General features: G+C 48.7%; 10 protein-coding genes across 10 annotated transcripts; 7 read left to right on the forward strand and 3 right to left on the reverse strand.

Annotated features, from left to right (window-relative positions):
- Window positions 1-1132: 1132 nt before the first annotated feature.
- Window positions 1133-2761, forward strand: BDW43DRAFT_324186 (major facilitator superfamily domain-containing protein; the record flags this gene model as incomplete). Its single annotated transcript, XM_032049909.1, has 3 exons — window positions 1133-1199; window positions 1233-1426; window positions 1496-2761. The coding sequence occupies 3 exons, from the start codon at window positions 1133-1135 to the stop codon at window positions 2759-2761; spliced, it is 1527 nt and encodes a 508-aa protein (XP_031893949.1).
- Window positions 2762-2906: 145 nt separating this feature from the next.
- BDW43DRAFT_304849 (cystathionine beta-lyase) lies at window positions 2907-4802 on the reverse strand (the record flags this gene model as incomplete). The annotated part of the gene is made up of 5 exons (XM_032045683.1): window positions 2907-3435; window positions 3490-3828; window positions 3882-4490; window positions 4548-4642; window positions 4728-4802. The coding sequence occupies 5 exons, from the start codon at window positions 4800-4802 to the stop codon at window positions 2907-2909; spliced, it is 1647 nt and encodes a 548-aa protein (XP_031893950.1).
- An 888-nt stretch (window positions 4803-5690) lies between these two features.
- Window positions 5691-7644, forward strand: BDW43DRAFT_324187 (class I adenylate-forming enzyme family protein; the record flags this gene model as incomplete). Its single annotated transcript, XM_032049910.1, has 5 exons — window positions 5691-6025; window positions 6087-6835; window positions 6892-6986; window positions 7034-7155; window positions 7217-7644. Exons 1-5 carry the CDS (start codon window positions 5713-5715, stop codon window positions 7642-7644), a joined length of 1707 nt encoding a protein of 568 aa, XP_031893951.1. The 5' UTR covers window positions 5691-5712.
- Window positions 7645-8100: 456 nt separating this feature from the next.
- Window positions 8101-10074, forward strand: BDW43DRAFT_304851 (AMP-binding enzyme; the record flags this gene model as incomplete). The annotated part of the gene is made up of 6 exons (XM_032045684.1): window positions 8101-8702; window positions 8758-9183; window positions 9241-9523; window positions 9589-9692; window positions 9754-9919; window positions 9973-10074. The coding sequence occupies 6 exons, from the start codon at window positions 8101-8103 to the stop codon at window positions 10072-10074; spliced, it is 1683 nt and encodes a 560-aa protein (XP_031893952.1).
- A 1059-nt stretch (window positions 10075-11133) lies between these two features.
- BDW43DRAFT_257331 (uncharacterized protein) lies at window positions 11134-14207 on the forward strand. The gene is made up of 3 exons (XM_032039886.1): window positions 11134-13084; window positions 13140-13363; window positions 13415-14207. The coding sequence occupies exons 1-3, from the start codon at window positions 11204-11206 to the stop codon at window positions 14145-14147; spliced, it is 2838 nt and encodes a 945-aa protein (XP_031893953.1). The 5' UTR covers window positions 11134-11203; the 3' UTR covers window positions 14148-14207.
- Window positions 14208-14266: 59 nt separating this feature from the next.
- On the reverse strand, window positions 14267-15964 carry BDW43DRAFT_317117 (uncharacterized protein; the record flags this gene model as incomplete). Its single annotated transcript, XM_032048462.1, has 5 exons — window positions 14267-14977; window positions 15031-15335; window positions 15399-15586; window positions 15651-15735; window positions 15793-15964. 5 exons carry the CDS (start codon window positions 15962-15964, stop codon window positions 14267-14269), a joined length of 1461 nt encoding a protein of 486 aa, XP_031893954.1.
- On the reverse strand, window positions 15656-16799 carry BDW43DRAFT_294844 (uncharacterized protein). The gene is made up of 4 exons (XM_032043995.1): window positions 16530-16799; window positions 16425-16472; window positions 15793-16362; window positions 15656-15735 (listed from the first exon to the last, which is right to left on the reverse strand). Exons 1-3 carry the CDS (start codon window positions 16707-16709, stop codon window positions 16348-16350), a joined length of 243 nt encoding a protein of 80 aa, XP_031893955.1. The 5' UTR covers window positions 16710-16799; the 3' UTR covers window positions 15656-15735; window positions 15793-16347.
- Window positions 16800-16843: 44 nt separating this feature from the next.
- Window positions 16844-17227, forward strand: BDW43DRAFT_294846 (uncharacterized protein). Its single transcript, XM_032043996.1, has one exon. It carries the CDS (start codon window positions 16872-16874, stop codon window positions 17091-17093), a length of 222 nt encoding a protein of 73 aa, XP_031893956.1. The 5' UTR covers window positions 16844-16871; the 3' UTR covers window positions 17094-17227.
- A 70-nt stretch (window positions 17228-17297) lies between these two features.
- On the forward strand, window positions 17298-19847 carry BDW43DRAFT_304854 (amino acid permease-domain-containing protein; the record flags this gene model as incomplete). The annotated part of the gene is made up of 11 exons (XM_032045685.1): window positions 17298-17539; window positions 17620-17647; window positions 17708-17946; window positions 18011-18158; window positions 18212-18302; window positions 18349-18378; window positions 18433-18499; window positions 18556-19153; window positions 19218-19306; window positions 19355-19577; window positions 19641-19847. 11 exons carry the CDS (start codon window positions 17298-17300, stop codon window positions 19845-19847), a joined length of 1962 nt encoding a protein of 653 aa, XP_031893957.1.
- A 2271-nt stretch (window positions 19848-22118) lies between these two features.
- BDW43DRAFT_324208 (uncharacterized protein) lies at window positions 22119-24277 on the forward strand (the record flags this gene model as incomplete). The annotated part of the gene is made up of 4 exons (XM_032049911.1): window positions 22119-22208; window positions 22251-22642; window positions 22699-22903; window positions 22958-24277. 4 exons carry the CDS (start codon window positions 22119-22121, stop codon window positions 24149-24151), a joined length of 1881 nt encoding a protein of 626 aa, XP_031893958.1. The 3' UTR covers window positions 24152-24277.
- Between the last annotated feature and the right edge of the window lie 602 nt (window positions 24278-24879).

A 24879-nucleotide genomic window follows, 5' to 3' on the forward strand; every position in this document is an offset into this window, starting at 1 on the left:
ATTTCTATCTCATTCTTGAGATGCTATTTTTATCATATGTTGCAGGCCTAAGGTCTACACCTATTCAACATAAATAGGCCTACATTTCCATCCATTCTACAGACCAGATTGATTTAGATTGATTCAGATTGATCAGATTGTCCAGTTTAGTCAATCTCATTCTATTATTCTATATAGTCATGTCTATCTAGTCAATTCATTCTATGGGTTTTACCCGATATCTATCTATCTATTATCTATCTTATCTCTTGATCAATTCCCCTGATCACATGCCTAAGGATATCTAGGCTATCAATACCCTAGATTTCCAACATAATCAAATAGAGAAATCCGGGCTTATAACTGTTAGAAATCTAAGGTATTGATAGCCTAGATATCCTTAGGCATGTGATCAGGGAAATTAATTAAGAGATAAGATAGATAATAAATAGATAGATATCAGGTAAAACCTATAGAATAAATTAACTAGATAGATATAACTATAGAATAATAGAATAAGATTGATTAAACTGCTTTAATCTGATCAATCTGAATCAATATAAATTAATCTGGTCTGTAGAATGGATGGAAATGTAGGCCTATTTATGTTGAATAGATATATTTTTAGTTCGGGTCACTTCGCGGGAACTTGAAGCTACATACATTGATTTTAGGCTCACCATTTCTGTTTACCACAGCATAACTCAGAAACCTAATTGGTGTAGTTTGTTAATGCTTGGCTGATGGACTCCAGTCTAACGTGTCGGTCTGATAAAGTAGACACTTGATATGATTGATGATCGGCAAGTTAAGTGGTAACCTCGTAACTACGGATTCTAGATTCAAGGGCGGTTAGGATCCACTAATGATTGAACACTATTGAGGTATACTAAGGTTCCTGGATCCACCATCATGCAGGTCAGGCTCAAATAATGGTACTAGCAATTACCCCCCTAGCGTGGGTATCAACTATTACGACCCTTTTTTTTGCACAGTGGGGAGGGACCACTATCACTTCGAAAGATATCTCCCGACGATGTTGCTAAGACAAGTGATAGTTTCGCAACGGGGGTGCCATAAGCTACCGCATCCTACGTAAAGCATCCATATAGATATCATTACCTCTAAATTGGAGCAGTTTTTCTTCGCAGCAATGTCCAGACATTCCACACGAGACCACCTAGCTTCCTCGGAGTCAGGGGGTGCAGACAAGAAAAATGGTAAAGATGAGTCTTCTACGACGGTGGTTGAAGACAAGTCATCACCACCCGAATTACCGTACACTGTCCTGTCGGAAAAGGACAAGATCTCTACGATTCTAATTGCTTCATTTGCTGGATTCCTTTCCCCAATATCTGCCAGCATTTACTTTCCGGCACTCAATACGCTTGCCGATCATCTCAATGTCTCCGCAACCGAAATCAACCTTAGCATCACGGTGTATATGGTACGTCTGATGTGTATATGCGTAGAGATATTCAAAAGTCTCTCTACCTAACAATCGTCTGCAACACAGATATTTCAAGCATTGGCTCCGACCTTAGTCGGAAGCTATTCAGATAACAGAGGCCGTCGGCCGGCCCTTCTTATCTGTTTTACAATCTATATAGGGGCCAATATAGGCCTCGCGTTGCAACACTCTTATCCCACTCTGATGATATTGCGCTGCCTTCAGAGCTCCGGGAGCAGCGGGACTCTCGTTATCAGCAGCGCCGTGACTGCTGATCTGGTGACTCGCGCGGAACGTGGAAAGTACCTGGCATACTCTTCCATGGGCGCCACAGCAGGGCAAGCCTTAGGTCCTGTGATTGGGGGTCTCATCATTCAATTTTCAAATGCGCAATCGATATTTTGGTTTCTTACTGCATTTGCAAGTTTCATGGTGGCAGTAGTGCTTCTATTTTTGCCAGAGACCAGTCGGCCAGTCGTTGGCAATGGGACAATATCACCACAAAAATGGAACCACCGTGTTCTAGACTTGGTATATCCACGACGGGCAGGACATAAACAGAAAGTCGCCGGTGGTGACACACGTCCGCCTTTAAAACGCCGCCCCAGCCCCTTGGAGACATTCAAAATCTGCGGTGAAAAAGAGACAGCGATCATCCTCCTCTTCATCGCCCTGCTATTCTGCGGATACGCTACGGCACTGAGTACGCTTCCCTCGCAGCTAGAAAGGAAATATGGCTTTAATTCCCTCCAAATCGGCCTTTGCTGCCTCCCGTACGCCTTCGGCAGCTTAACATCTCGTTGGACGGTCGGCTTTCTCACAGACTGGAACTTCCGACGCCATGCCCATCGCTTAGGTATTAAGATAGTAAAAAATCGGCAGACCGATCTTGCCGAACTCCCGGTAGAACTAGCCCGGCTTCAGATCACACTTCCGTTGGTCTGTATCTCTTCAGTCTTCATCGTCACGTATAGCTGGGTGATGGCATATGAGACTAATCTTTCCGGCCCGCTGATCATGTTGTGTCTTGCTGGGCATGCAATGTCTGGTGCGATCAATACACTTATCACTCTTCTTGTAGATTGCCACGTCCAAAGACCTGCCACTGCTATCGCTGCTAGTAATCTCTTTCGTTGTCTAATTGGCGCTGGAGCTGTGGCGGCTGCTACGCCACTTATCAATGCCATTGGAATCGGGTGGGCCGGGACGGTGTTAGCTCTTATATGGGTAATTCTTGCTCCTTTACTTTGGGCGGCTATGAAGCGGGGGCATGGGTGGAGGAGAGAAGAAAAGAGGAAGAGGGATGAGGGTGCGATATTGGGCAACGCATAAAAGTGACCAACGTATATATAACCGCTACAGGTATGCCATCACTCCTATGGGGCTTACCGAATTATAATACTGTGTGGACATCAGATGTGGAATGAAGAGTTGTACAGGTAGCGTAGATTCAAGAAAGCAAGGACGTTTTCTACTCCTACATTTCAACACAGTCCAGTGCTCTCCTCACAGCACCCAGAAGTTCATCCGTATCCTCCAGTCCAACACTTATTCTAACAATATGCTCAGGAACATCGAAACTGGCCGCCCACTCCAGCTCTCTAAAATGCGACAAAAGGGCATAAGGAATAGCCAGGGTAAAGTTCGTGCCCAGACTAGGTCCCTTGGCCACGGTCAAATTGTCATAGAATCGAATCGCGCTGACAGGATTGCGAAAGATGATGCTTATGAGAAATCCATAGCCTCCATCCTTCCGTTTACATCTCTCGTAGAGCTGTCTGGTAGGTACAAGTGATGGATAATTGACCCTTTCTACCGCTGGGTGGGCGTTGATGAGGTTTGCGATTGCCTCAGCGCTGTGACTGCATTTCCTAACCCGGGATACGACATCGATACAATTCTGTGCGAGTGTAATGGCGTCCAGTGGGAAATAGGTATCCTCCCATAGAGAAGCAAGGGCGTCACAAATAGAGCCATAGTAGGTGGACCGTGGGTTCACAATGACTCTAGAGCTGGTTAGAAGGGACGTCTATCTGGGCTGGTTTATTGCTTGAACTCACGACCCGCCCATAACATCAGAGGCACCACTGAAGATCTTGGTTAAGCTAGTCATAATAATGTCCACATATGGTAATACATCAACGTTAACGAAGGTGCCGATTGTTTCATCGCAAGCGATCACAAAATGATATCGATCAGCTAGGGTACGAAGTCGTGGTAGATCTAGGGATTTAAGCTGTGGATTGCTTGGGAATTCACAAAATAGAGCACTAATGCGCTCTCCACTTTCAAGGTATGCCTCCAGCTGGTCTAGTTCCTGCTTGGTCCCATGGCCGTGCAGTGTGAATTTTGTCCATCCTGTCAGTTCAATGCATTTGACGGTCTCGCAGTATGGAAATCTGTGAGATGGTCAGAGAAGAGGTCAAGCCTGCTCAGGGTGTAATTGACGAACCCATATACAACGATAGAGTCCTGTCCGCCGAGGCTCAAAAATCTCAGAGCCCTTGACACAGCGTAGATAGCGCTCAGGCCTTTTGGAAACAGAAACACATCATGAGCAGTTAATTGACCACCTTCGTCGGACGTTGCGAGCTCTGCAATAAATGAGCGGATGGACCTTTTCTCTTCTGCACCGGACTTTAGTTCTGGTGCAGCGCATGCCTGGCTATCTGAGATAAGGCATAGGTCGTGATTGGGAGTTCCATTCTCCATCACCTCCAAATAGTCTATTAGCGATAGTGCGTATTCAGCATGCCGACTGGAAATCCCATCTCCACTTTGTCGCCAAAATGCCATGGCCTCCGGCTGCAGGTCACTAGGGTAAATCACAGCTTCGAAATGCGCCCATTTCGCCTGTTCTACCGATAGGCCATCGGGTCGAAGCTCAGGCGCATGAAACGAAACTGTCCTGAGATTGCTTGGGGACGTCTTCTGATCCAAAAATCCCGCGCATCTCCCTGCAGATGCGACGGATGGGAAGATCATACAGTTTGCATCAGCTACCTTCAATCTCGATAATACTTCCTGACTCAGTCTCTGGATGATCTTGTGAATGTAAAAGCTATGTTAATGTTCAGCCGCCTGGTAAAGATATGACATGGCCCTTTTTTATTCTTACCGTGGATAACCACCTTTCACTTTGTCCACTACACCAGGCTCGCGACGAGACCATCCTACAACGTTATCCCACGTCGGCAAAGAGGCGCTCACTGCCTGTAGAGGGTATTAATTAGCTCCGGCCAAATAGTTTCACATCGAGAAAGGCAGGATCGGACCCCAAAAGACGATAGCAACGTACATGGGGAGTCAAAGGGGGCTGTAATTCACCCAAAGCCCACGTTTCTGGGGTTCGTTCAGGATAGTATGGAACCATTAGGAAATAAAATGGGTGAAAGGTTGCAACCTCTAGCTAGTTATTGACGGAATAGGTTGGTAAAAGAATCCTACTGGTTGAAGCAACACAATTTAATGGATTTCCGGAACTCATCTCTGCCATGGGTTCCACTTAAATTGAATATAATGGATGACACAACTCGCCGAGGGATGTCACAATTCAGCCACTAAAGAAGGACTGGGCTTGCATATCAGGTAGTAGCCTACGCGTCCGCTAAGGTGGCCTTAGACCTGAGAAGGTCTTACCTTGCCACCTGGACTGTTGATCAACTCATTCATCAAATACCTTACCCAACCCAAACATGAGGTTCGGGACTATGTTTTCTAATTCTGGAGGCCATGGGATGCAGACAACCTTAGCTGTAATTATGCAAGCATCCCGAGCTCCGTCACTCGATCTCGGCCCTCATTGATGGCACGCCAAGGGACAAACTACTGGTTTTGGAGGAGATGGCGCTGCCGATCTTGAAGGGTCATTTTAATTCAACTCGGGAAGTGTAGGAACTATCGATCTCCACGGATAGACCCACCGCGCTGAATCTCCAAGCCAAGTCCCAAGGATCTACTTCCCATTATCTAATGACTCGTCATAGCATAACCTATAGCTGAAAACAAATTAGACTAATCCAAGCTCCTATGTGCTGATTGCCTTCATCGGTTAGACATGTTACAAGTTGGATCCACATGGAGTGGGAGCTGAAGAATCTTTGAAGTTTAGGCTGCCATTTACTGTGGGGACCAGGGAAAAGTGACCGATCACGATAATCTGCATGGTATGTCACCTCCTGAGTGCGAGGGGTTTTATCCTGCTTTCTGGTAGTTGTTAGAAGGGCTTCTAACCTCCTAGCTCTGACAGCCCGCAATCACTGCACGACACACGGTTAGACAGCATGGCGACTGCCCCAATTGATGGACTTCCAGACAATGCTCTCTTCCAGCGACTATTATTCGTAGCGAACCACCGTCGTGCCGCACTCATCCATGATATAATTAATGGAGTCCACGCTTCGTACTACCAACTACTGCAAGATGTGGTCAATTACCGACAAAGGTTACGCGAGGTACTGCCCCAATCTCTTTTGACCGACACGGGCATACTTCGCGAGGACGATGTTTACATCTGTACGACAACCCGAGCAAGTTACGAGATGATTGTGGCCTTTTTTGCCATCTTGTCGATAGGTGCAGCAATCGTGCCTTTATGTAAGTCACACTACCTAGTAGTGAAATGCAACATACTGAATCATAACCCCCGGTTTGCTAGCTCCGACTCTCATGCCAGAAGAGGCGGTAGACCTTTACCAGAGGTACAGTGCAAAGTGTATCCTCACTCATCTCGACGCAGCCCAGCTTGCTGGAGATATTGAACAATATGCTCAGAGCAGAGGCATTCCAAAACCAATCGTCTTGTCAGTGTGTCTATCCACGCCGAGCGATGTTTCAGGGGGACGACAGCCTTTCATTGACCCCAACATTACTCTCCCCATAGATCGGCCGGTAATAGTCCTCTCTTCCTCAGGAACTACCGGTCCGCCAAAGGGGATCATTCATGCTTTGAGATATTTTACTGCGCAAGTAGGGCCACTTGGGTCAGAAGACACCTTAGTTCTGGCGCACCGCCCCATGCACTACGGAGCCAGTCTAAGCAGCGCAATCACATCCATCCTGAGAGGGATTCGGTTAGAGATTGTATGTCCTGGATCAGGTGCACATGTGATCTGGGAGCGGTTGCGACAGGGGGGAGTGACAAATCTGGCCGGTTCAGTGGGCTTTTGGGTCTCGTTAATGGAACACTTTCAACAGCACTTGGCTAATCTCCCCGCACAGGAGCTCCAGCCATATTTAGATGGTGCGAGAGGGCTTCGTGTGGCCAATTGTAGCGGGGCCATGGCAATGCCGAGCATCAAAACCTTCTGGAAGGAAATTCGGAGGCGTCCTCTTCAGGTGGTATGGGGAAGCAGTGAATCTTCTATTGGCCTGAAAACCTCTTCGGAGGTTGACACTACATACTTGGTAAGACTATATTCGTCCTCGCTCTCATGTTTATGAATCTTCTCTGAGTAAACCAGAATGCAATTGGACGCCCCGTTCCGGGCGTTACAGTCAAGCTCTCCGAAGGGGACCATGGCGAGATGAGAGTTAAGACTCCTACTATGTTCCTTCGGTAGGTCACACCGGGCCTCACTTTGTACTCCCCCTCACTATTCACAGGTATTGGGGCAACGAATCGGCAACTCAGGCTGCCTTTGATGAAGAAGGATTCTACAAAACCGGTGATCTCGTCTACCTTCATGGGAAAGACTATATCATCCAAGGCCGTGCCTCTACAGATAGTACTTCCCCTCCCATGTCGATGAAGCCCTTAAAATGCAGCTCATGCTGATAGGCAAACAGTCATCAACTGCAATAGCGCCAAGATCTATATCCTCACCGTGGAGACGGCGCTTTCGACGCTCCCTTATATTTCCGAAGCCTACGTGCTACCTGTAGCAGACCCAAAGACTGGCAGCAGGGTTGCTGCCTTGGTGCGCTGTCGCACTGGTCAAAAGCCGAAACTTACTCTCCAATCTTTAAGGAATGACCTCTCCTCCCCCTTGCCTGTATTCCAGCTGCCCACGGTGCTTCGTATCCTTGGTGAGGGAGAAGAAGTTCCGAGGACAGTCTCCGGGAAGGTGATCAGAGGCGCAGCCAAGGAACTATTTTTCCCACAGAAGGCGGACCCTTCCTTGGACGACCTTCCAAGTCAAGTGCAAGTCTGTGACTTCAGGCTAGACACAGATCTACGGCCGCGGAGAATGTGGGACAAGGGTGGCGTCCAATAAATCATTTAGTCTGTTCACTAAGCTTGGTCTGAGTTGACGCAGAGAGTAATCGGGCTACGTAAATTTACTAACTTGTCTAGTGGAGCCGCTTCAATCTTAACTCCACCTAGCTACCAAGGCAAGATGCATCGATCTACCCTTTGTACGTAATTCGATGTATCACTCGGATAGATAAACAACCCGAGACGGAAATTGATCGCCCATCTACGAACGGTGGATCGGGAACTATTGGAACCCTAGTATGGAAATGAGCTCCCAATAGATCACTACGAGTTGGTCTCTCATTAGTCGACTACTTTCATGCAAGAATAAAGTACTGTAAAATGATACCGCTAGTTTACTGACAACAAATACATTCACGCTGTATCATCCATCCTATGTCTATACATATATACCCGGATCATACTCAACGGCATGGGCAAACCCTCACTATTAACCAGAAAACCAATCATAAACATGGCAGCCGTCAAATCAAGATTCAACATCCCAGTCCCATCAACAGACCTACTATCTTACCTCTTCGATTCCTCGTGGAGTCCTACCCAAGGATGGCCAGCCGCTGAGCCGCTCATCCTATCGGCAAAGGGATCAGACGAACCATCGTGCACCTTCAACCAGCTGAAACAACTGGTCAAGTGCTTCGCAAGCGGGTTCCAACAGGGCGCCCGACCCGGCGCGCGAGTGGTGATCTACGGAACTCTGGACGTGTATCTTCCTGTTGTTCTATTCGGCGCGATCGGAGCTGGGGCTTGCTGCAACATCTGTCCCACATACCCGCTCGCAGAGACAGTCGCTCGTCTGGAGGCCGTCAACGCAGATTTCGTGTTTTTCGGTCCGCAGCACGTGGGTTGTGTACAGGCAGCGGCAGCAAAAGCGGGCGTCCCGACGGAGAATCTGTTCGTCCTTGATCAGTTCACGACGGGAGAGGCTGTGGCAGGGGGTGCTATTCGCCATTGGAGCTCTCTGCTTGATCTTACAAATGGACCGAACTTTGAGTGGAGGAGATTATCAGCTGAGGAGGCTAAGACCACTACAGCCTTGTTAACACATACATCGGGGTACGACGATCCCCAGCCCTATAATCGGAAGACCAAAAATACTGAAAGGAAACAGAACGACCGGACTCCCCAAACTAGCCGAAAGAACACATTACGGACTAATCGGCAACACAGAGCAGCTCCTATATCGCTACCACCTGAAAGAGCGGAGCAGGCATGAGGTCTTCTTCTGCACTTTTCTCTACGCCGGAATCGGGTTCATTCTCTACGGCCTTCTAATACCCCTGAAGGCCAGATACAAGTCCATCTATATGCCCGAGTACAATTTAGAAGAGTTCCTGCGTGCTGTTGAGATGTACAAACCGACATCACTGCATACTCCAAAACATATATTTCAGAGTCTCTTGAATAATGCTACGCACGCGGATTTTTCGAGCGTGACTAGCCTCCGAACAGGAGGCGCTATGATTCCCTACCGAGCATGCGAGGAGTGGACGCGGTGTCATCGATCTCCGTGTGAGGTTGTGTGCGGGATGACTGAGTTTGTTACCCGCTATTGCGTAGCTATAGGTTCAATGCGAGTGCTAACTGAAGCCAGGGGTGGGATACACTTCGCGTCAGATCCACGGGTCCCGGAGACGGACAATACAGTCGGAGAGCTTCTTCCCAATCTCGAGGCGAAGGTTGTTGACCAGAATGGTCAGCCACTGGCTAGGGGAGAATGTGGGGAGATTTGGATCCGGAATCCGTTTGCTATGAAGGGGTACCTGGATAAGATGGCTGAGACAAAAGCGCTATTTTCTCCAGATGGGTTTATTAAGACGGGGGATATTGGTATGGTGAATGTTCGGGGTCGGTGGTATGTCCTTGGGCGAATGAAGGTGAATTCCTCATAATTCTTCCGTACTAGCACCAGCGTTCAAACGGGGGTTAACCATGAAATTAGGATATGTTCAAGCGCAACGGAGCGCATGTAATGGCATCGGAAATCGAAGCAGCCATCGTAACTCATCCAGAGGTGCTTGAGGCCGTCGTTGTTCCTGTGAAGCTGTAAGAGCTCATTACCTCGCGTCTACATTTATGAACGATCGCTAACATGCGATGAACGAAGCCCGCAAGAGGAGGACGAGGAACCAGTTCCGCGTGGCTATATTGTCCGAAGACTAGGGTCCACGCTGACGATTGGCCAATTTATGCAGTGGATGTTCTGTGAACTGTCGGAAAAGCTGCGTCTTGAAGGTGGTGCCGAGTTTCTTGATGCTCTACCGGTATCCACTGTAAGTGACTGACTAGAGTAGCAGGGGTATACGGTATACTAATTCATTAACAGGGTGGAAAGATAGATCGCAATGGACTACGAGAGAAGGCTGCAAAGGAGATTTATGAGACCCAAGGAATACTACAAAGTGGTGAACAGGTCAGTCAGCTCTAGTGGTTGTTCGATGCTGAATGTATCCGTCGTGCGACAAGTAGTGAAAATGAGTAACACTGTAGTCTTGGAATCACGTCCAACTGGATCATTGAATAACTATCCCTACTTCTATTATATGCCCTACAGATCTGGTCAATAGAGAGCTGTACCATGTGGAAACATCGATTTCACATTTTCTATGATATAGAGTACAACTGAATATACACTTGGGGTCGTGCCTAAAGCAGCAGGTTGTTGAAGAACACAATACTCTCAAGAGAACAGAAAGTACATTAAAGCCACATATTATAGAGAGGCCTGAGCTTTTCTGGGGTATTCTGTTAGCTCTATAAAGCTCTTAGAGTACAACCAGAAGCTTCTTGGTTTGTTGTGAGAATTAATTAAGGGCAATGTAATCCCTTGAGATGCGAGAATCATGGAAAATGCCTGTTGATCGAATCTCCTTCCGCCTGCAAAACATTGGCGTTCTATTGGCGCAAAAAAAAGCGGCGTATGAGATTGGCCAATGATAGTCGGGAAAATGAAGGCGGGGGGTAAAATGAATTCCTCCCATTCCATACCTACGTTCTATCATCGCAACCCTAAAATTGAATATTATTCGACGTGGCATTTAGCCATCAATATGAGGTTGATGATCACCGAGACAGATATAATAAAGTTGAACTTGGGCAACGTACCGATGACCAAGCATCAGAGTGAGGGCCTAGGCAATGATACACCGAGGAACACGGGTTGTTTGCAGGGGTATATTCCCTTCGGGGAACAACGATGAACGCAAGAAGGGCTTCTCCTTTGTCCGTTCGATCGAGATCACAAGTAGTGTTACAGAGAAGGGTCAAGTGCTTATCGGGATGAGTTGTCAATAGCACCGCCTCATTTGGCGAACTGAACGCGTGATGGGATCTTAGGCGCTGATCTCTACCAGTCGTATTCTTCTTCGCCTCCGCTAATCATATTAACGATAAAGCTAAGGCTAGAAGGGTATCAGCCACAAGCGGCCCCTGCGTAATAATAAGAGTAACTGGCTCCGTCTGCTGCATGCGGGGGAGCCTCGATTGCTGACAATCACGCAGGATGAGAAGCTCACCTAAGTTGCACGCCACGCCAGAGGGCTGTCATTCCGGTGTTAATGAATGACGCGGTGATCGGCTCGCTTTGCGAGCAGTTTGTCACTCGGCTGAAAGATAACTACTCCTATAACTTCAATAGGCATCGATTCTTCCGCAACGGCACAGTGAAGAAAGTCTTCGAAAGCAATAAGCAGGACCTGCGAGAACTACTATGCCGCCTGTGCCAAGCGAATGGGATATCTCTTGACTTACTTCCAGACATTGAGCAAAGGACGTTGAAGGATCTGAGTATTGTTTTCGCAATATTGCTGTTCGCTCATGGGCGCCAGGAAGTGCGTGTCTTGCGACAATTCCTGGACCTCGTACTCCACACAGGAACCGACGATATCGCACCACTCCAGTTTACCGACGCAGACCTTCCCGTCTCCCTCACGACTGCGACCGCCACGTTCCCCCTGCGAGGTGCCGAGTTTTACCAGAAGCAATTTCGGTTCTGCGCTGTGACACTGATGAAACGCGAGGAGGTCATATACAAGAATGAACGATTCCAGTGTCCGCTGCCATATCTGGAGCAGACAAAAATTGGAGAAGGGACATTCGGTCAAGTGTGGAGAGTACGGATCGAACAGCAGCATATCCAGTCGCGATTCGACAGTACAGCGACTACGGAGGCCTTGGAGTACGCGCGCAAAGACTTCGAGCTAAACCGGGCTTTCGAGGAGGAACGAGAAGTTCTGAACAAGATTCTTGACCAACCGCGACGGCACAGAAATATAATGGTCGCGCTGGCAAGCTTGCAGTACGGAAGTACCTACAGTTTGTTTTTTCCGCTAGCTTCCTGCAATCTCTGGGAATATCTCAACGGTGTCGGTGCTGAGGACCGGCTTCCCCCGTCGACCTGGGAAGAGAAAGGCTCCATATATGGGCGAGGGGTAACGCTGGCTGGAGCACTGGCCTTTCTTCACCATGAGTTCCGAAACCAACGATTGGAGCTATATTCCTGTTATCATCTTGACCTCAAGCCCCATAACATTCTCGTCTTTAACGCATATACCGACTCAGAGACTTGGAAAATCACGGACTTTGGCCTGTCCCGGGTAAAGGGTAGGGGACTCGATGGAGATGAGGACGTCGAATTGGTGATGCCTATTCTAAGAAGAGCGCAGAAAAGAGCGAGGCATCTCCGGGAGCCGTCGACCATGAACCGACGTGGTGAAGGTACTTATCTTGCCCCGGAGTGCTCATTACCTAATGGTAGGGTCAGCTCCGCAAGCGATGTCTGGTCCTTTGGTTGCATCATTAGCTTAGTGATGACTTACATCGACTTCGGACATAGCGGCGTGGTGGCATTTGCGAGGGAACGGCGGCGACAGGACCACGGGGACTCATTTTATTTCATCAGGCATGGAAAGCCGAAACTATCATCGGTAATCGCTGGCTGGTTTGACAAGTTGAAAGGAAGGGCCCGAGCCAGCCCTTTCGCGATGGAACAAGAGGTCGTACGTCGCACGCTTGATTTCTTGCAGCAAGGTGTACTAAATCCAATTCGCGATCGGCGTGTTAGCTCTAAAGAGGTTGAGGATACCCTCACATCTATAGGTCACTTGTTCCACCGAAAGCCCTCGGAGGCGTCCCTTGTACCTCGGAGCCGATGGCCAAGATTTCGACGGCCCTCGATATCTCCAGCTTATACACCCCATTACAAACAGCTTCCCATTGAAACAAGCACTCCTATCCATGGGAGCGCATTTGCGCCCGGTGGTGACATCTTGGCATTCTATTCTCCCCATTGCATTCAAGTTTTCTTCCCCGATGAAATACTATCCGCGGTAGAACAGGCTCCCAGAGCGAAATTGATAACCGTGCCCAAAGCGTCGCTAGAATGTGTGGCAAGCAGCTCCAGGTTTCTGTGTGCCGGGCTTGCTACTCCACATTTTGAAGTATGGGTCGATCATACCACCTATCTCGAAACCATCAATGGCTAATCCTTCACAGTGTTTCTTCTACGAGATTGTTAATTCCCCTGAACCACCAGCAAACAGCATCGCGCCAGGCTTAAGGGTCTACTACCCACACATGGGATCTATCAAGAGGTCCGCTATGTCAGCAGATGGGCTCCTGACAGCGTTTGTCATAACTCGAAGTCCTGGAACGCCGGACTCTGATACCCTTTTATACCTTACCACGACCCAGAATCTGCTTGGCACAGCAAGCGAAGGGTATCATAATTGGCAGCCCCAGCGAAAAGGCTACAGGCTAACGAAATCTAGAAATAGCTCAATCCCGTCGAGTCGGTCAAACTCAGCAGCATCTTACCAAGACTCCGATAGTATCACCAGCGGCGGAAATATAATCTCAAGAGAATCGACGATTGGACCGGCGACACAGATCCGATCATTGACCTTCTCTAACGACAACCAATACTTGATTATGGTTGCTCAGCTGGACCACGGACATTTGTTAGTACGAGCATGGGACACGTTTAGTGGCATATCTTGCGCACATTTGAAGATAGGGTTCTCTGTATGTGCATACTGCTTTTATGGACGTGGTACCATGCGGCTGATTATGATCACCATCTACAAACAGGGCTCATCTTCTGTGGACGATGCTCTCTACACAGCATGTTGTGGGTTTAACCGTGAACCTCGCCTACTTATACTTTGTCAGGGGAAATATCTTCTGGTCATCAACTCCTGGCGTTGGGAGGGCGAGGTTCACACATTGCCTCACCATCCGGTCAACGTATTCGTTCGTGACGACGACGAGGCAATAGTGCTCCTCGGGGATAATGGCAGTGACCGACGGCTCCGAACATACACCTTGCCAATGCCCATCCCTACAAGCCCCAAGCCTATGCAAGTAGCGCTCAGCAATCTTAATTATTACAGACCAGCGCTAGATAGTGCTGTCCTCACAAGGACAACAAGTGGCCAGATTCAGTTGATAGTGGCTACTACCAAGGGCCAGCTCCTTGCTATAAAGGTCCCAGATGCGGCATGAAATCGTAATCGATATACCAACGTTCACACTTTCTTGTATATAACAGAGGGAAAACACCACGCTTACTTTGAAAACGAAGATATGCCCCGCCATATGGAAGGTTGTGCCTCGCAATGAGATCAAACGGAGAATTCGACCTTCTCTTTGACTTGTTTCGGGTGACGCTTTCTACGAACCCACCAGTATAGGACTGTTACCGCCGTGAGAGGTACTGCGCACACAACGAAGATCCAGAATTGCGGAGACACAACCAGCTTGTGAGTCACGGAATCCATTTCGAAGAAGGAATTCATACCGAGGAGTGTCTGTACATTGGGAACTTTGTCAGCGATACACCTCTTGGCTGCGCCAGATGAGGGCGAGGGGAGGAACAAGCTTACTGCCATGAAGGTAGATGGTAGATATATGAGCGTCACAACGGTGATAACGCGAACAGTTGTGGAGTCATCGACAGTGGATAAAGTCAGATCGAGCATATACTTGGTCTGTTCCTGGGACGTATGCGAATTCTTGAACGAAAAGGTATCTGTGACCAACTGAGACGTAATGGCAGCCCGACTTTGCAGAAATGCTGCATTCTGCGAATAGGCATCGGCGTGGCTCTTATAGTTATCGAGTAGATGTTTCATTTGTAGCCATTTCGGATGTTGTATATTATCAAACTCCCTTAATACCTGGTTCGTTTTACTCAAGGTCTGGAGTGTCTTATTAAAGGAACGAAAGATAGCCTGCAGCGGGAGACACCGAGACTCGACCGATCGCATGGAGGTGAGCATTTGGTGATTAATGCGCAGAGGGTCTTCAATGCGCTCTGGCATGGTTGTATTGGACTGAGCCCGAATATTAGCATTTTCTACTGCGAGTGATGCGATTGATCACCTACTACTGTCAATACTCTCGCCTCGTAGCACGCTAGAAAATCCCTCCAGTTTGGGAAAAATGTGGCGAATAGGATATTGTGGATAAGAAGCGGATGCGACTTTAACAGTGAACAATGATTAGGAGACAACAGCGCTTTCATTAAGCGTTGTTGGAAAAGACAGTCTTTGGTCGGGTTCATGAATATCCATGTGGAGTGTTTCGTGGTCAGATCGTATTTTTGATATACGCCCGTTTGACGTATGCTCCAGGACTCTGGTTTGTCGTTGCTGAATTTTTGGAAGGCATATTTGAAGATATAAGCGATCTCTAAGAATTGAATTATCAGCGTTTGGTTAAACAATATCTCTTGGGTGAGCGTCGTCGACGGACCTATGTTGCGATCGTTAGACGTGAAAGTGGGCGCGCCGCTAAAGGCTTCTTCAGAGGCCATGATCCTATCATAGAAGGATATTACAAGGTCGAGGAGTGGACTTGAAGCCCCAGTGTTACTTTGAATGTGTTCAAACATCTCCCTGGTCACATTCAATGGCCTCCAAGAATTGCCCTGACTAATGGATCTACTATGCCGTTAGATCCCAAGCTTGCCGATAGCTTGGCTTGCTTTGATTCTCTGAGACATACATAACCCGAAGTCCGCTTGGGTGCAGCTCTGCCCGACTTGTATATGATTGTATGTCGGCTGATGACCTCAATGCTCTCATCGTTGCTATTGATTGATTGTTAGTTTTAGTGACACTCCGCACCCTAAATATGTTGCACTGACCGCGGTGCTCTGCGTCAATATCTGTCCAGTCAACCTGTACATTTGATTCATCGTCCTTGAAACAATTGCGGTCGTGTGCTCTATACCAATAGTCGTCCTGGTACGGCATCAAGCTGAAAGGACTAAAGGGCTGAGGGATTGGTGTCTCGACATCTTGGGCCTGGGCAATCATTGCGATGGTAAACTAACTAATTACGGAATGAAGGGAAATGTGCAATCAAAAACCTCAATTAATACAATACAATAGCGTCTGACCTAAACAACGCCGAACATTTGGTGTTTATATTATGCTGGACAACAGCATGATGGAAGAAAAAACAGGTGCAGGAAGAAAAGCCCTCGCAACACGATAGCCAAGCGCCCTGCACCGCCAATCCTTGCTCAAAGAAGGCCAAGCGCTTCCTTTCAGCAATCACACCTCCGACTATCCACTGCCACACTACTCTGACCACTAAGAGTGAGTTCTGTCAATCAGACGCTTCCCTAGAAGCGATAACGTGTCCCTCAGTCAGCCACTCAGCACAGCCTTAGGCTCACTCAGGGGTTGGAGAATGCCTACTTGAGCTCTCTCTGCGCAAGGTCAGCTTGTGGAGCCAGCAAGGAAGCCTGGAAAGAGTGGAACTGAAGCTTACTGCGGTTACCTCCCGTGGTGCATCAAACGACCAGATTTCCTCGTCGCACTATGTCAGACCTAAAGTTACCAAAGAACATCGTAGGCGCATGGGAGATCTTCTTACTCGGATGTGGAAATCCAAATCTGGATGATCTGGGAAGAGCCGTTCCAAGAGGGCCTGTAGATTCGGTCGCTGGAGGTACCTGTTTGGCGCGATTTGACGCTGGGTCGGTGCTCGAGCGGAGGAATTCACCGTCGCTGGCTGGGAGAAATTACTTGCCCAGGAGCGTCTTTTTTTGAACATGATCGGTCTACTATTGCTGATAATACGACTAGCGAAGAATAGTGATACGATGGAAGGGTGCTTAAACGTCGTTGGAGTGGACGTGAAGAAGAATCCAATCCTTCGATTATCATTCCGGGAACATAACACCCTGTGGGCTACACGAGGCTGCGGACGGATTTAATGACGGGTGACTCTCTTGGGGCACTGCTAGTCATCGCGTATCATGGCCTTCCAGAATGGCCTCCGATTCGGCTTTCACCGGGACTGGAGGAAGTTTGCTACCAAGCCAGCGTCGTGGTTGGCGGCCATTCAAGCTGGCCAGAGTGCTTCATTGCAACACCAATCATTCTTCCCGAGGCTTATCGTTCTCCCCCGCAAAAGGTATACTCCTCAGCCTCGTGAGCAAGGCTTTCCCCTCCAATCTCGTATTCGAACATCAGTAGCGTCGCGCTATACTGCAGGGAACATCGGCCCTCATGCGTACTTCCCTCAAGTTCCTGGTCGAGGCTCTGTGGCTCGTGCTGCTACCTGTCCCCTTGGTATAGCCACATTAATCCCTCTGTACAAATAATGCTTCTTCCAACTCCAGGCTGAGTTCATGACAACATGGCTCCTCATGGCAGTGCAGACAATGATAGGCTGGATTTGGGCCAGATCGACTGGTTTCCGCAAACCCTTACGGTTCCGTCACCCGGGACATCAGAAGCGCGACGATCGGAGACGCATCTGCAGCCCTCACTGAGCTCGATTTCTTCCCGTCAACCAGAAAGTGTAATGGTGGTTGTCAATCCACACGATGGCGCAGGGTCCGATCAGATATTTATGGATGAGAAGGATCGCACCGTGAGGTAAGGGGAGAGGACCAAATACCGGTGAGCGACCAGAGTGTCTAGACAGTAATTGGCTAACTCGCCCCCCTCTTTGTTAGTCGACGTTTGCGCGGAATCCATGTGTTTGTGAGTAGCTGGCTCTAAAACCATAGGTTCCATCTACTGACAGTCTGCCCTCTCGTGTAGATGATCACCATTAGCGGAGTCCTCGGAGTTGGACTGTATCTTCGGAGTGGATCTATCCTGCGAATTGGTGGACCGGCGGCCGTTCTGATCTCCTTCACAGCCATGGGCTTATTGGCCTGGATGGTCATGCAATGCATCGGAGAGTTTCTCGCCCTCTGGCCCGTCTCTGGCGCCCTGGTAGAGTTTGTCGGCACTTTCGTGGATGAGGACCTGGGCACTACGGTCGGAATCGCATATTGGTTGGTCACGGATCCAGAATAGCTGTTTGATGGACCTTGGACGGCTGACAACAACCTCGGATAGGGTATCCTATTGCCTGAACTTTGCCGCGGTGATTGTTGCAGCTGCTGGTGAGGTTGAAATGTGGAACAGGAGCAAGGCAATACAGGGCACCGTCATTCTATTCTTGCTTCCGTTGTTTCTTATCCTGTTGAACAGCTTCGGCGTACATGTATGGTTGCGGGTATCCTAGGATGTTAAAACCCTTGTACTAACCACAACTAGATATATGGTCTGACAGAGGTAGTTGGGGGGTCTTTGAAGATACTCGGGACTCTTATTGTCACAGTGGGAATGATCGTGATCAATGCTGGAGGTAAATGCACGTGGCTCTAGAATACCCTAATCCTGACATTGCATAGGTGGAGCAGAAGGACATATTGGCACAAAGTGTAAGATACTGCATCTGCATTCTTTTCTTGCTCATGGTATTGATTGCTACATAGACTACAGAGAGAGCTCTATATTCCAGTATGATGAGAGAGCAGCTGGCAACTGGGCGACCGCGTTATTGTACGTGCTCCGCTACCCAGGATTGTCATGAGTGATGGCATACTGACGCCTTGTAGCATCTCACTCTCCATTGCAGCGTTCGCATTTATTGGAGTCGACATCACCGCTGCCACGGCCCTCGAGGCCCGTCCAGACAGAAAGCGAGTGCCAGCCGAAGACCCCTTGAACGACGAGCTTAAGCGGCCATGGCCCCTGATATCCGTTCGATTCTCCGCTACTTGGACCAGCTTTATCGCGTGGATCGCCTACTTCGTCGCGGGATTTGTCATGACCCTGAACCTACAATGGGACAATGATCAACTGCCGCAAGCAGGATGGCTCGGTCGTCCCAGCCCAAAGTCAGATAGTCCAAGCGACTCCGGCTTTGTGATTAGCGCCCAAAAATCGGGCATCAAAGGGCTCGCCGAACTATTCAATGCCATTTTGCTAATAACTGCTATTACATGCGCGAATACCAACTTGTACGTCGCATCTCGTACGCTCTTCGGACTGACGCGCAAGATATACGGAAAGCAATGGCGGTGGCTAGCATTCTTCGGGAAGACAAATAGTTACCAGGTCCCCGTACGGGCCATGTTTCTGTCCTGTTTCTTCCTGTGGGTCCCGTTTCTGTACCTGTCACCAAGAAACGGGCCGGGCACAACCATCGCGAGTGTGAGCTGAGCATTTCCTCCAAACACTCATCCTCTATCAGCTAGATGACTAACACGAACCCTAGCTTCTTGAGGTCCTATCACAACTAGGATCCGTTAGCTGTATTATCGTCTGGGCGTGCGAATGTTGGGCGTTTATTCGTTTCTATAACTGGTAAGCTGATCTCCACCTTTCTTGCCTACCACCGCTAACAATGTGTAGTATGAAGTTACACCAAGTTGAGCTAAACAATTCCCCCCAATTCGCGCACGTCTGCCGCTTCCGTCGCCCTGGCGCCCCAGACTATTACCCATGGCGCTCTCACGGGCAGCCCCTAACGATGTACCTAGCGTTAGCGGGGTGTCTATTTACTCTAATCGTTGCCGATAGTGCCGCTTTGTGGCATGGCTTTCATGCGCCGCTGTTTTTCTCCGCATATCTAGCGGTACGTACTGCTCACCCAATCCGTATACATGCAGGGGTCAACGCTAACCAAATTCCGTAACAGCCACTCTGCTTTCTCCCTCTGTGGCTTGCTATTAAGGCATATCGCTCCGGCGGTTGGCAGAATATCAGATGGGAACTTGAGGATCTGTCGAACATCATTGAGGTCAAAGATAAGATCAGGAAGCTTGACGAGCTGCAAGAACGTGCAACGGCGAGAGATAATGTTAGGCAGAAGCCTGGATGGGGAAATCTGTGGGGAGTGATATAACCCATCACGGCTCAGTAAACTTGAACTATGAGCGACCTGCTACTTTGTTCAATTGGTCAGAGACATTTGTCTGAGTCGCTTGGTGCAGGCTGTTGCTTCTGGTCGCTTGTCGATGGCTCCATGGTGCCCATTTATGATACTTTATGTAATGTTAACGATGTATGGGTAGTGTAATATGGTTCTTTATTATATTCGGAGCTTTTCAAACTCTAGAAGCTAGTCCTCCATTAGTAGTGTGGAACCTATCCACAACAGGCCATTGCCTCTCTTAGTCACGTTGTAGGATGTCCAAGCTGCAAGCTAAACCAACTAAGCTGTACTCGAACCATGCAGCCTACTCTATAAAGTGATTGTAGCGTAGCGTCTTCATACAGCGGATGAATGTGACACTAATAGGCAGTCCCAGGTAGAGGTCCATGATTGCCTGAGGCTTACAGACGCTGCGGCGTGGTTTACTACAAGGGGACAGCAACACATCACATAAGTGCTTTACCAATTAGCTTCTCTAGATTCCTTCATTCTCCTAAGCTGCTAAGCTCTATCCCATATTCATAATGAAGGTCCTTTACCAGTCTGTTTTCCGCGGGGAACTTATCCCTTCTCTTCGCGACAAATGTATTGCCGCACATGCTCCTTGTTAAATGCGTCTCTGATCCCCACGAGCCTACTCCTAGCACATGTTCCGTTATCCTACAAAAGCTGGAGGTTCACTATGTACACACTCCGGGATACTGTGTGTTATCTGGTCCCGAAGTCTACTACCAAAAGAACGAAGAGTGTGAGGCAGTCGCGATTTCTAAGCCGTTATGTCCTTTCATGCACTCCAAGAATGAAGGAGGTAATGACATGATGCCTGAGCCTGTTTCTTATTCACCACCGCCTGCTCTTTGTGTATTTGTTAATAAGGTGGCTGGTGAAAACGATGTGGTCCAGTACCGAGTGAACCCCAATGGACGGTACGCGTTCCTGTCCCTTTCGATTCTGTGGAGTCCCAGGACGGCCATGCTGACTGGGAGCCGGTTGCTCAGAGATGTTCCAATGTACTTCTTTGGTAGTCGATGCCTGTTTTGTGCTTCGAAAGGCTGATTCTGTCCTGGGTGTAGTATCGCACGACTATTCATTCCCGGGCCTCTGCGGTAGCTGCTATCTGGACTAGCCCTGCCTAGCGTGTCTGGGCTATGATTTTGCTCCTAAAGATAACCCAGACTTGAAAAGATAGTGTAGATCGTGTACTATTCTCCACGTACAGCAGAATCAGCAGCAGACAAAGAGAAGATTAAAGCGGATTTCATCGCCAAAGTCCGCCTTAGATACAAACCTATCAATATCAGGAGACAGGAAATGGGATATCCTTTAGCGGATCTGAATAGGTTGTAAAGGCTTGGCTGGAGGCTAGAGAGCTGTAAAGAAAGCTAAGTCCTCTATTCGTCATTCTTGTCGACAGTGATTTCTTTGACGAAGCATCACGGTGGTTAAGGACGGCGACTTTGCTGCGGTTTGTTGGAATTAGGGTGATGGGAGGAGGAAATCAATGTTTACCGCATAATCTTTATTTTTTTTTCTAGGCCGGTTCTCTCGTTGATTTTTATGGCTTTATGTTGTTAGCCGTCGTTTTAGTCCAGTTAGATTTGGTTAACTTTTTTGGGCCTCTTCGTAGAGTACTTTGAGTATCGCTAGTGCGTCTAATTGATAAATGGACAAGAAATAATAGCAGCGCATTCGAGGACCACTATAACGTTATGTTTCAGTATAGTATCCGTTGTACTGTTTTGCATATTATGTAGCCCTTCTTCCAAGTTCGTTTGAAATATGTCTACCCCAACCTCAAGGGACGTAACCGCCGCTAAGAAAAGGCAGACAGAAACCCTACGATTGCTTGGCCAAAGCATACGATTCCACCATTCACACGTGTATTCCTCGATCCTTGGCTGATCCATAGCAGATACTAAGAACGTGCACATGCATTTGTTGGCCTTTAGCGCGGTCTCATGCATATTCGATCTTCTATCCGCATCATGATCTACCAATCAGTTGATGCGAACACTACCCGGGGCTGCAGCGGCACGAACACGTCAATCACTACCGGCAAACCCCGCAAGACATTGAGCAGCACGAGCTGGTCACTTTCACCTTGTTGGCATGCATCAGGATCCAAATGACGAGGCCCAGCCATACCACTTTGCTTGACCGCCGTGATTGGGTCCGTATATCTATCTGCACCATCTCTCGATTATGGTAGGTATCAACATACTCTTCGCAATGGTATTAGATATGTCTTTAGTAGCTCTTGGACTCCTTGTCCTGGTTGTGCAGAGTGCTGGTAGCAAACATTGCAAGTGTGTCGGTGTCCCCCAGTCGTCTGTATGACCTGTGAATAGTTTACTGAGTGGCGACTGCCGACAGGCACCCGATGAGGAATGCTGGCCATCCTTAACCGACTGGGCCAAGCTGAATGACGCTGTTTCCGGCAGATTAATTCGAAATACCCCCGTTGCTGAGCCATGTTCTTATGGTGACGATGACGGTCGGAAGCTATGTCAGAGCATAGTCGATCAGTGGTCCAATTCGACGTTCCAATCCCTCCAGCCAAGTGGATATTGCTACCCTCTTGATTATGCATGCCCTATTGTCCCTGTACCAAAAGACACACTGAACAGTGATTGCCATCTCGGCCCAGCGCCAGTGTATACAATAAATGCAACCGAACCGGAAGATGTAGCGGAGGGAATCCACTTTGCCAAAGAACATAATCTGAGGGTGGTGATCAAGAACACCGGTCACGACCTACTAGCAAGGTATGTCTCTGGGCCATAGTGAGGTAGTGTATTGGCTGATGGTCCTTTCAAACCAGATCGCAAGGATACGGTAGCCTCCAAATATGGGTCAAGTACATTCACGACGGGATTGAATACCATGAAGCGTACCAGGCCGCGGGCCAGTGCGAATCCACCAATTGGGCCGGCAGCGCTTTCACCGTTCGAGGAGGCTACCTGTGGGGCGATCTCTACGCGGAAGCATTTGAACGAAACCTGGTAGTAGTTGGTGGTCAGGATCCGGTAGGTGATCCCACATCTTACTTACATCCCGCATAACTGATAGGCTCTATGAAGACGGTCGGTGTCATAGGCGGTTACCTCCAGGGCGGCGGGCATTCACCAGCAAGTCGTGATTTTGGGCTCGCCGTCGACCAGGCTTTGGAATTCAACGTTGTCCTAGCATCTGGGGAGCTCGTCACGGCTAGTGCCTGCGAGAATAGAGATCTGTTCTTTGCCTTGCGTGGAGGAGGTGGTGGCACTTACGGGGTAGTAGTTTCCGCTACCCTGAAGGCTCACCCATCGCGCCCGGTCGTCACACATTCCCTCGTTGTCTACCCATTACCCAATCGGAAAGATCCTCTGGCAGCAACTATGGCCTTGATTGACGTTGTTGCGGAAATTATGTCCGCATATCCTGCTTTATCCGACGGGGGCTTTTCAGGGTACGGCGGATGGGGTGTGGAGAAGGTCGATTCCCCCATTGCTGGATCCCCACTACCGGTCAGGGAGAATGGAGGCTACTCTCACGTTTTCGCAAAGCTAGACAGTGGCGATGACGCCTTAGAGCGAGCGCAGTCATTTATGTCGGCGACTCTCATGCAGCGTTTGCGAAAGTACAATTACTCCGAACTTATGGTCTCCGAATCCTGGGAGCAATATCCTACATTCGGAGACTACTACATGGCAGCCACAAGAGCCGAGCAGCAAGTTGGATACAGCAAGATGGCTATCACGTCACGTCTTCTTGACAAGGCTGCGTTGACGGGCGACATAGCACAGCTGAAGGAGATGCTACGTATCACCTCAACAAATTCCCCCGATGCGCCCGAGAAGGCAACGATATGGACTATGCTATTCCTTGTGGGTGGGGGCAAAGTCCTTGAGGACCCCACGGCTCCCTCGACAGATCGTTATGTCGGGGTTCATCCGGTTTGGAGAAGGTCCTACCTTCTCGCTATCCCGACGTCTATATTGCCTGAGGATGCCAGCGACTGGTCCCTTAAGAAGATGCAAGTTGATACAACGTATCGGAAAACCGATGCGATGAGGCGGCTGGCACCCAATACGGGTAGCTATCTGAACGACGGCGACAGACACAGTCCTTGGTGGCAAACTGACTTCTTTGGAGATAACTACCCTCGACTCAGAGCGATTAAGGACGAATACGATCCGGAACATGTATTCTACTGTCCCACCTGTGTCGGAAGTGAAGAGTGGAGGGAGGTGCCGCTGGAAGGCAAGGTCTATGGTTCCCTGTGTAAGGTGTGAAGATAGTGCTCGCTGGTTGTAGTATATTGTGCGTGCTGTATGATCAGCGAAGGATTGTGAATACTCGAGACTGTCCAACTCAGGTTCTGCTTACAGACTGAGCCATCTTTGTGATGAGCATTTGTCCTTTTCCTGTATATATCTATACCCAATCGCACTTTTTCCGACGGGTCCCAGAGCCGGCAAAGACTCGTAACCACCAACACCACGTACAGCCCAGCATATACAAAGTGCGGACAGCGATAGTCGTATTTGTGTGAGATGTTAATTGATGTCATTGAGTGGTGGTGCTTTAAAGTGTGGAACGTCCGGTATGACCTTGTTCCTTAGATCCGGGAATACGGCTGAATCGAAACGTTCCATGCCTACCTCATCCACGATTAACGACTTCCATACAAAGATCAGGCTTCCTGTAGGTCAAGGCCAAACGGTAACTTGGCATATAAAAACCTAAGAAGTATGCCGAGAGAGAGCGGGAAGAACAGATGTTCTTCGCATCAGGAAGTAATGTCTGCGTGAGCGACACCTTCCCGGAATCTATTCTATATCATCACTCAGGGTATGTGCCTGCTCGATTGCGAATTACGGGCTACTCGGCGGATGGTTACACTCTATGCCTCAGAGTGAGTAAAGGTCCTGCTTAGTGACTGGGAACCGTTCCTTCTCAAAGGGAGCCCTCCCGCCATATGCACTTTACCTTCGAAGCCCTACCCCCCAAACCAGATAGA

This window comes from Aspergillus alliaceus (genome assembly GCF_009176365.1).
Source record: "Aspergillus alliaceus strain CBS 536.65 unplaced genomic scaffold BDW43scaffold_99, whole genome shotgun sequence".
Taxonomy (NCBI): Eukaryota; Fungi; Ascomycota; class Eurotiomycetes; order Eurotiales; family Aspergillaceae; genus Aspergillus; species Aspergillus alliaceus.

What these genes read in the sequence shown, in the direction of transcription:
- BDW43DRAFT_294846 (XM_032043996.1), top strand. Translation starts at nt 16,872, where the DNA reads ATGACGGGTGACTCTCTTGGGGCACTGCTAGTCATCGCGTATCATGGC.
- BDW43DRAFT_257331 (XM_032039886.1), top strand. Translation starts at nt 11,204, where the DNA reads ATGAATGACGCGGTGATCGGCTCGCTTTGCGAGCAGTTTGTCACTCGG. An exon ending in TTGCTACTCCACATTTTGAA is followed by an intron (nt 13,085 to 13,139) that starts GTATGGGTCGAT and finishes AATCCTTCACAG; the next exon opens with TGTTTCTTCTACGAGATTGT. An exon ending in CTTGGCACAGCAAGCGAAGG is followed by an intron (nt 13,364 to 13,414) that starts GTATCATAATTG and finishes AACGAAATCTAG; the next exon opens with AAATAGCTCAATCCCGTCGA.
- BDW43DRAFT_294844 (XM_032043995.1), bottom strand. Translation starts at nt 16,709, where the DNA reads ATGTTCAAAAAAAGACGCTCCTGGGCAAGTAATTTCTCCCAGCCAGCG. An exon ending in ATTTGGATTTCCACATCCGA is followed by an intron (nt 16,473 to 16,529) that starts GTAAGAAGATCT and finishes GGTCTGACATAG; the next exon opens with TGCGACGAGGAAATCTGGTC.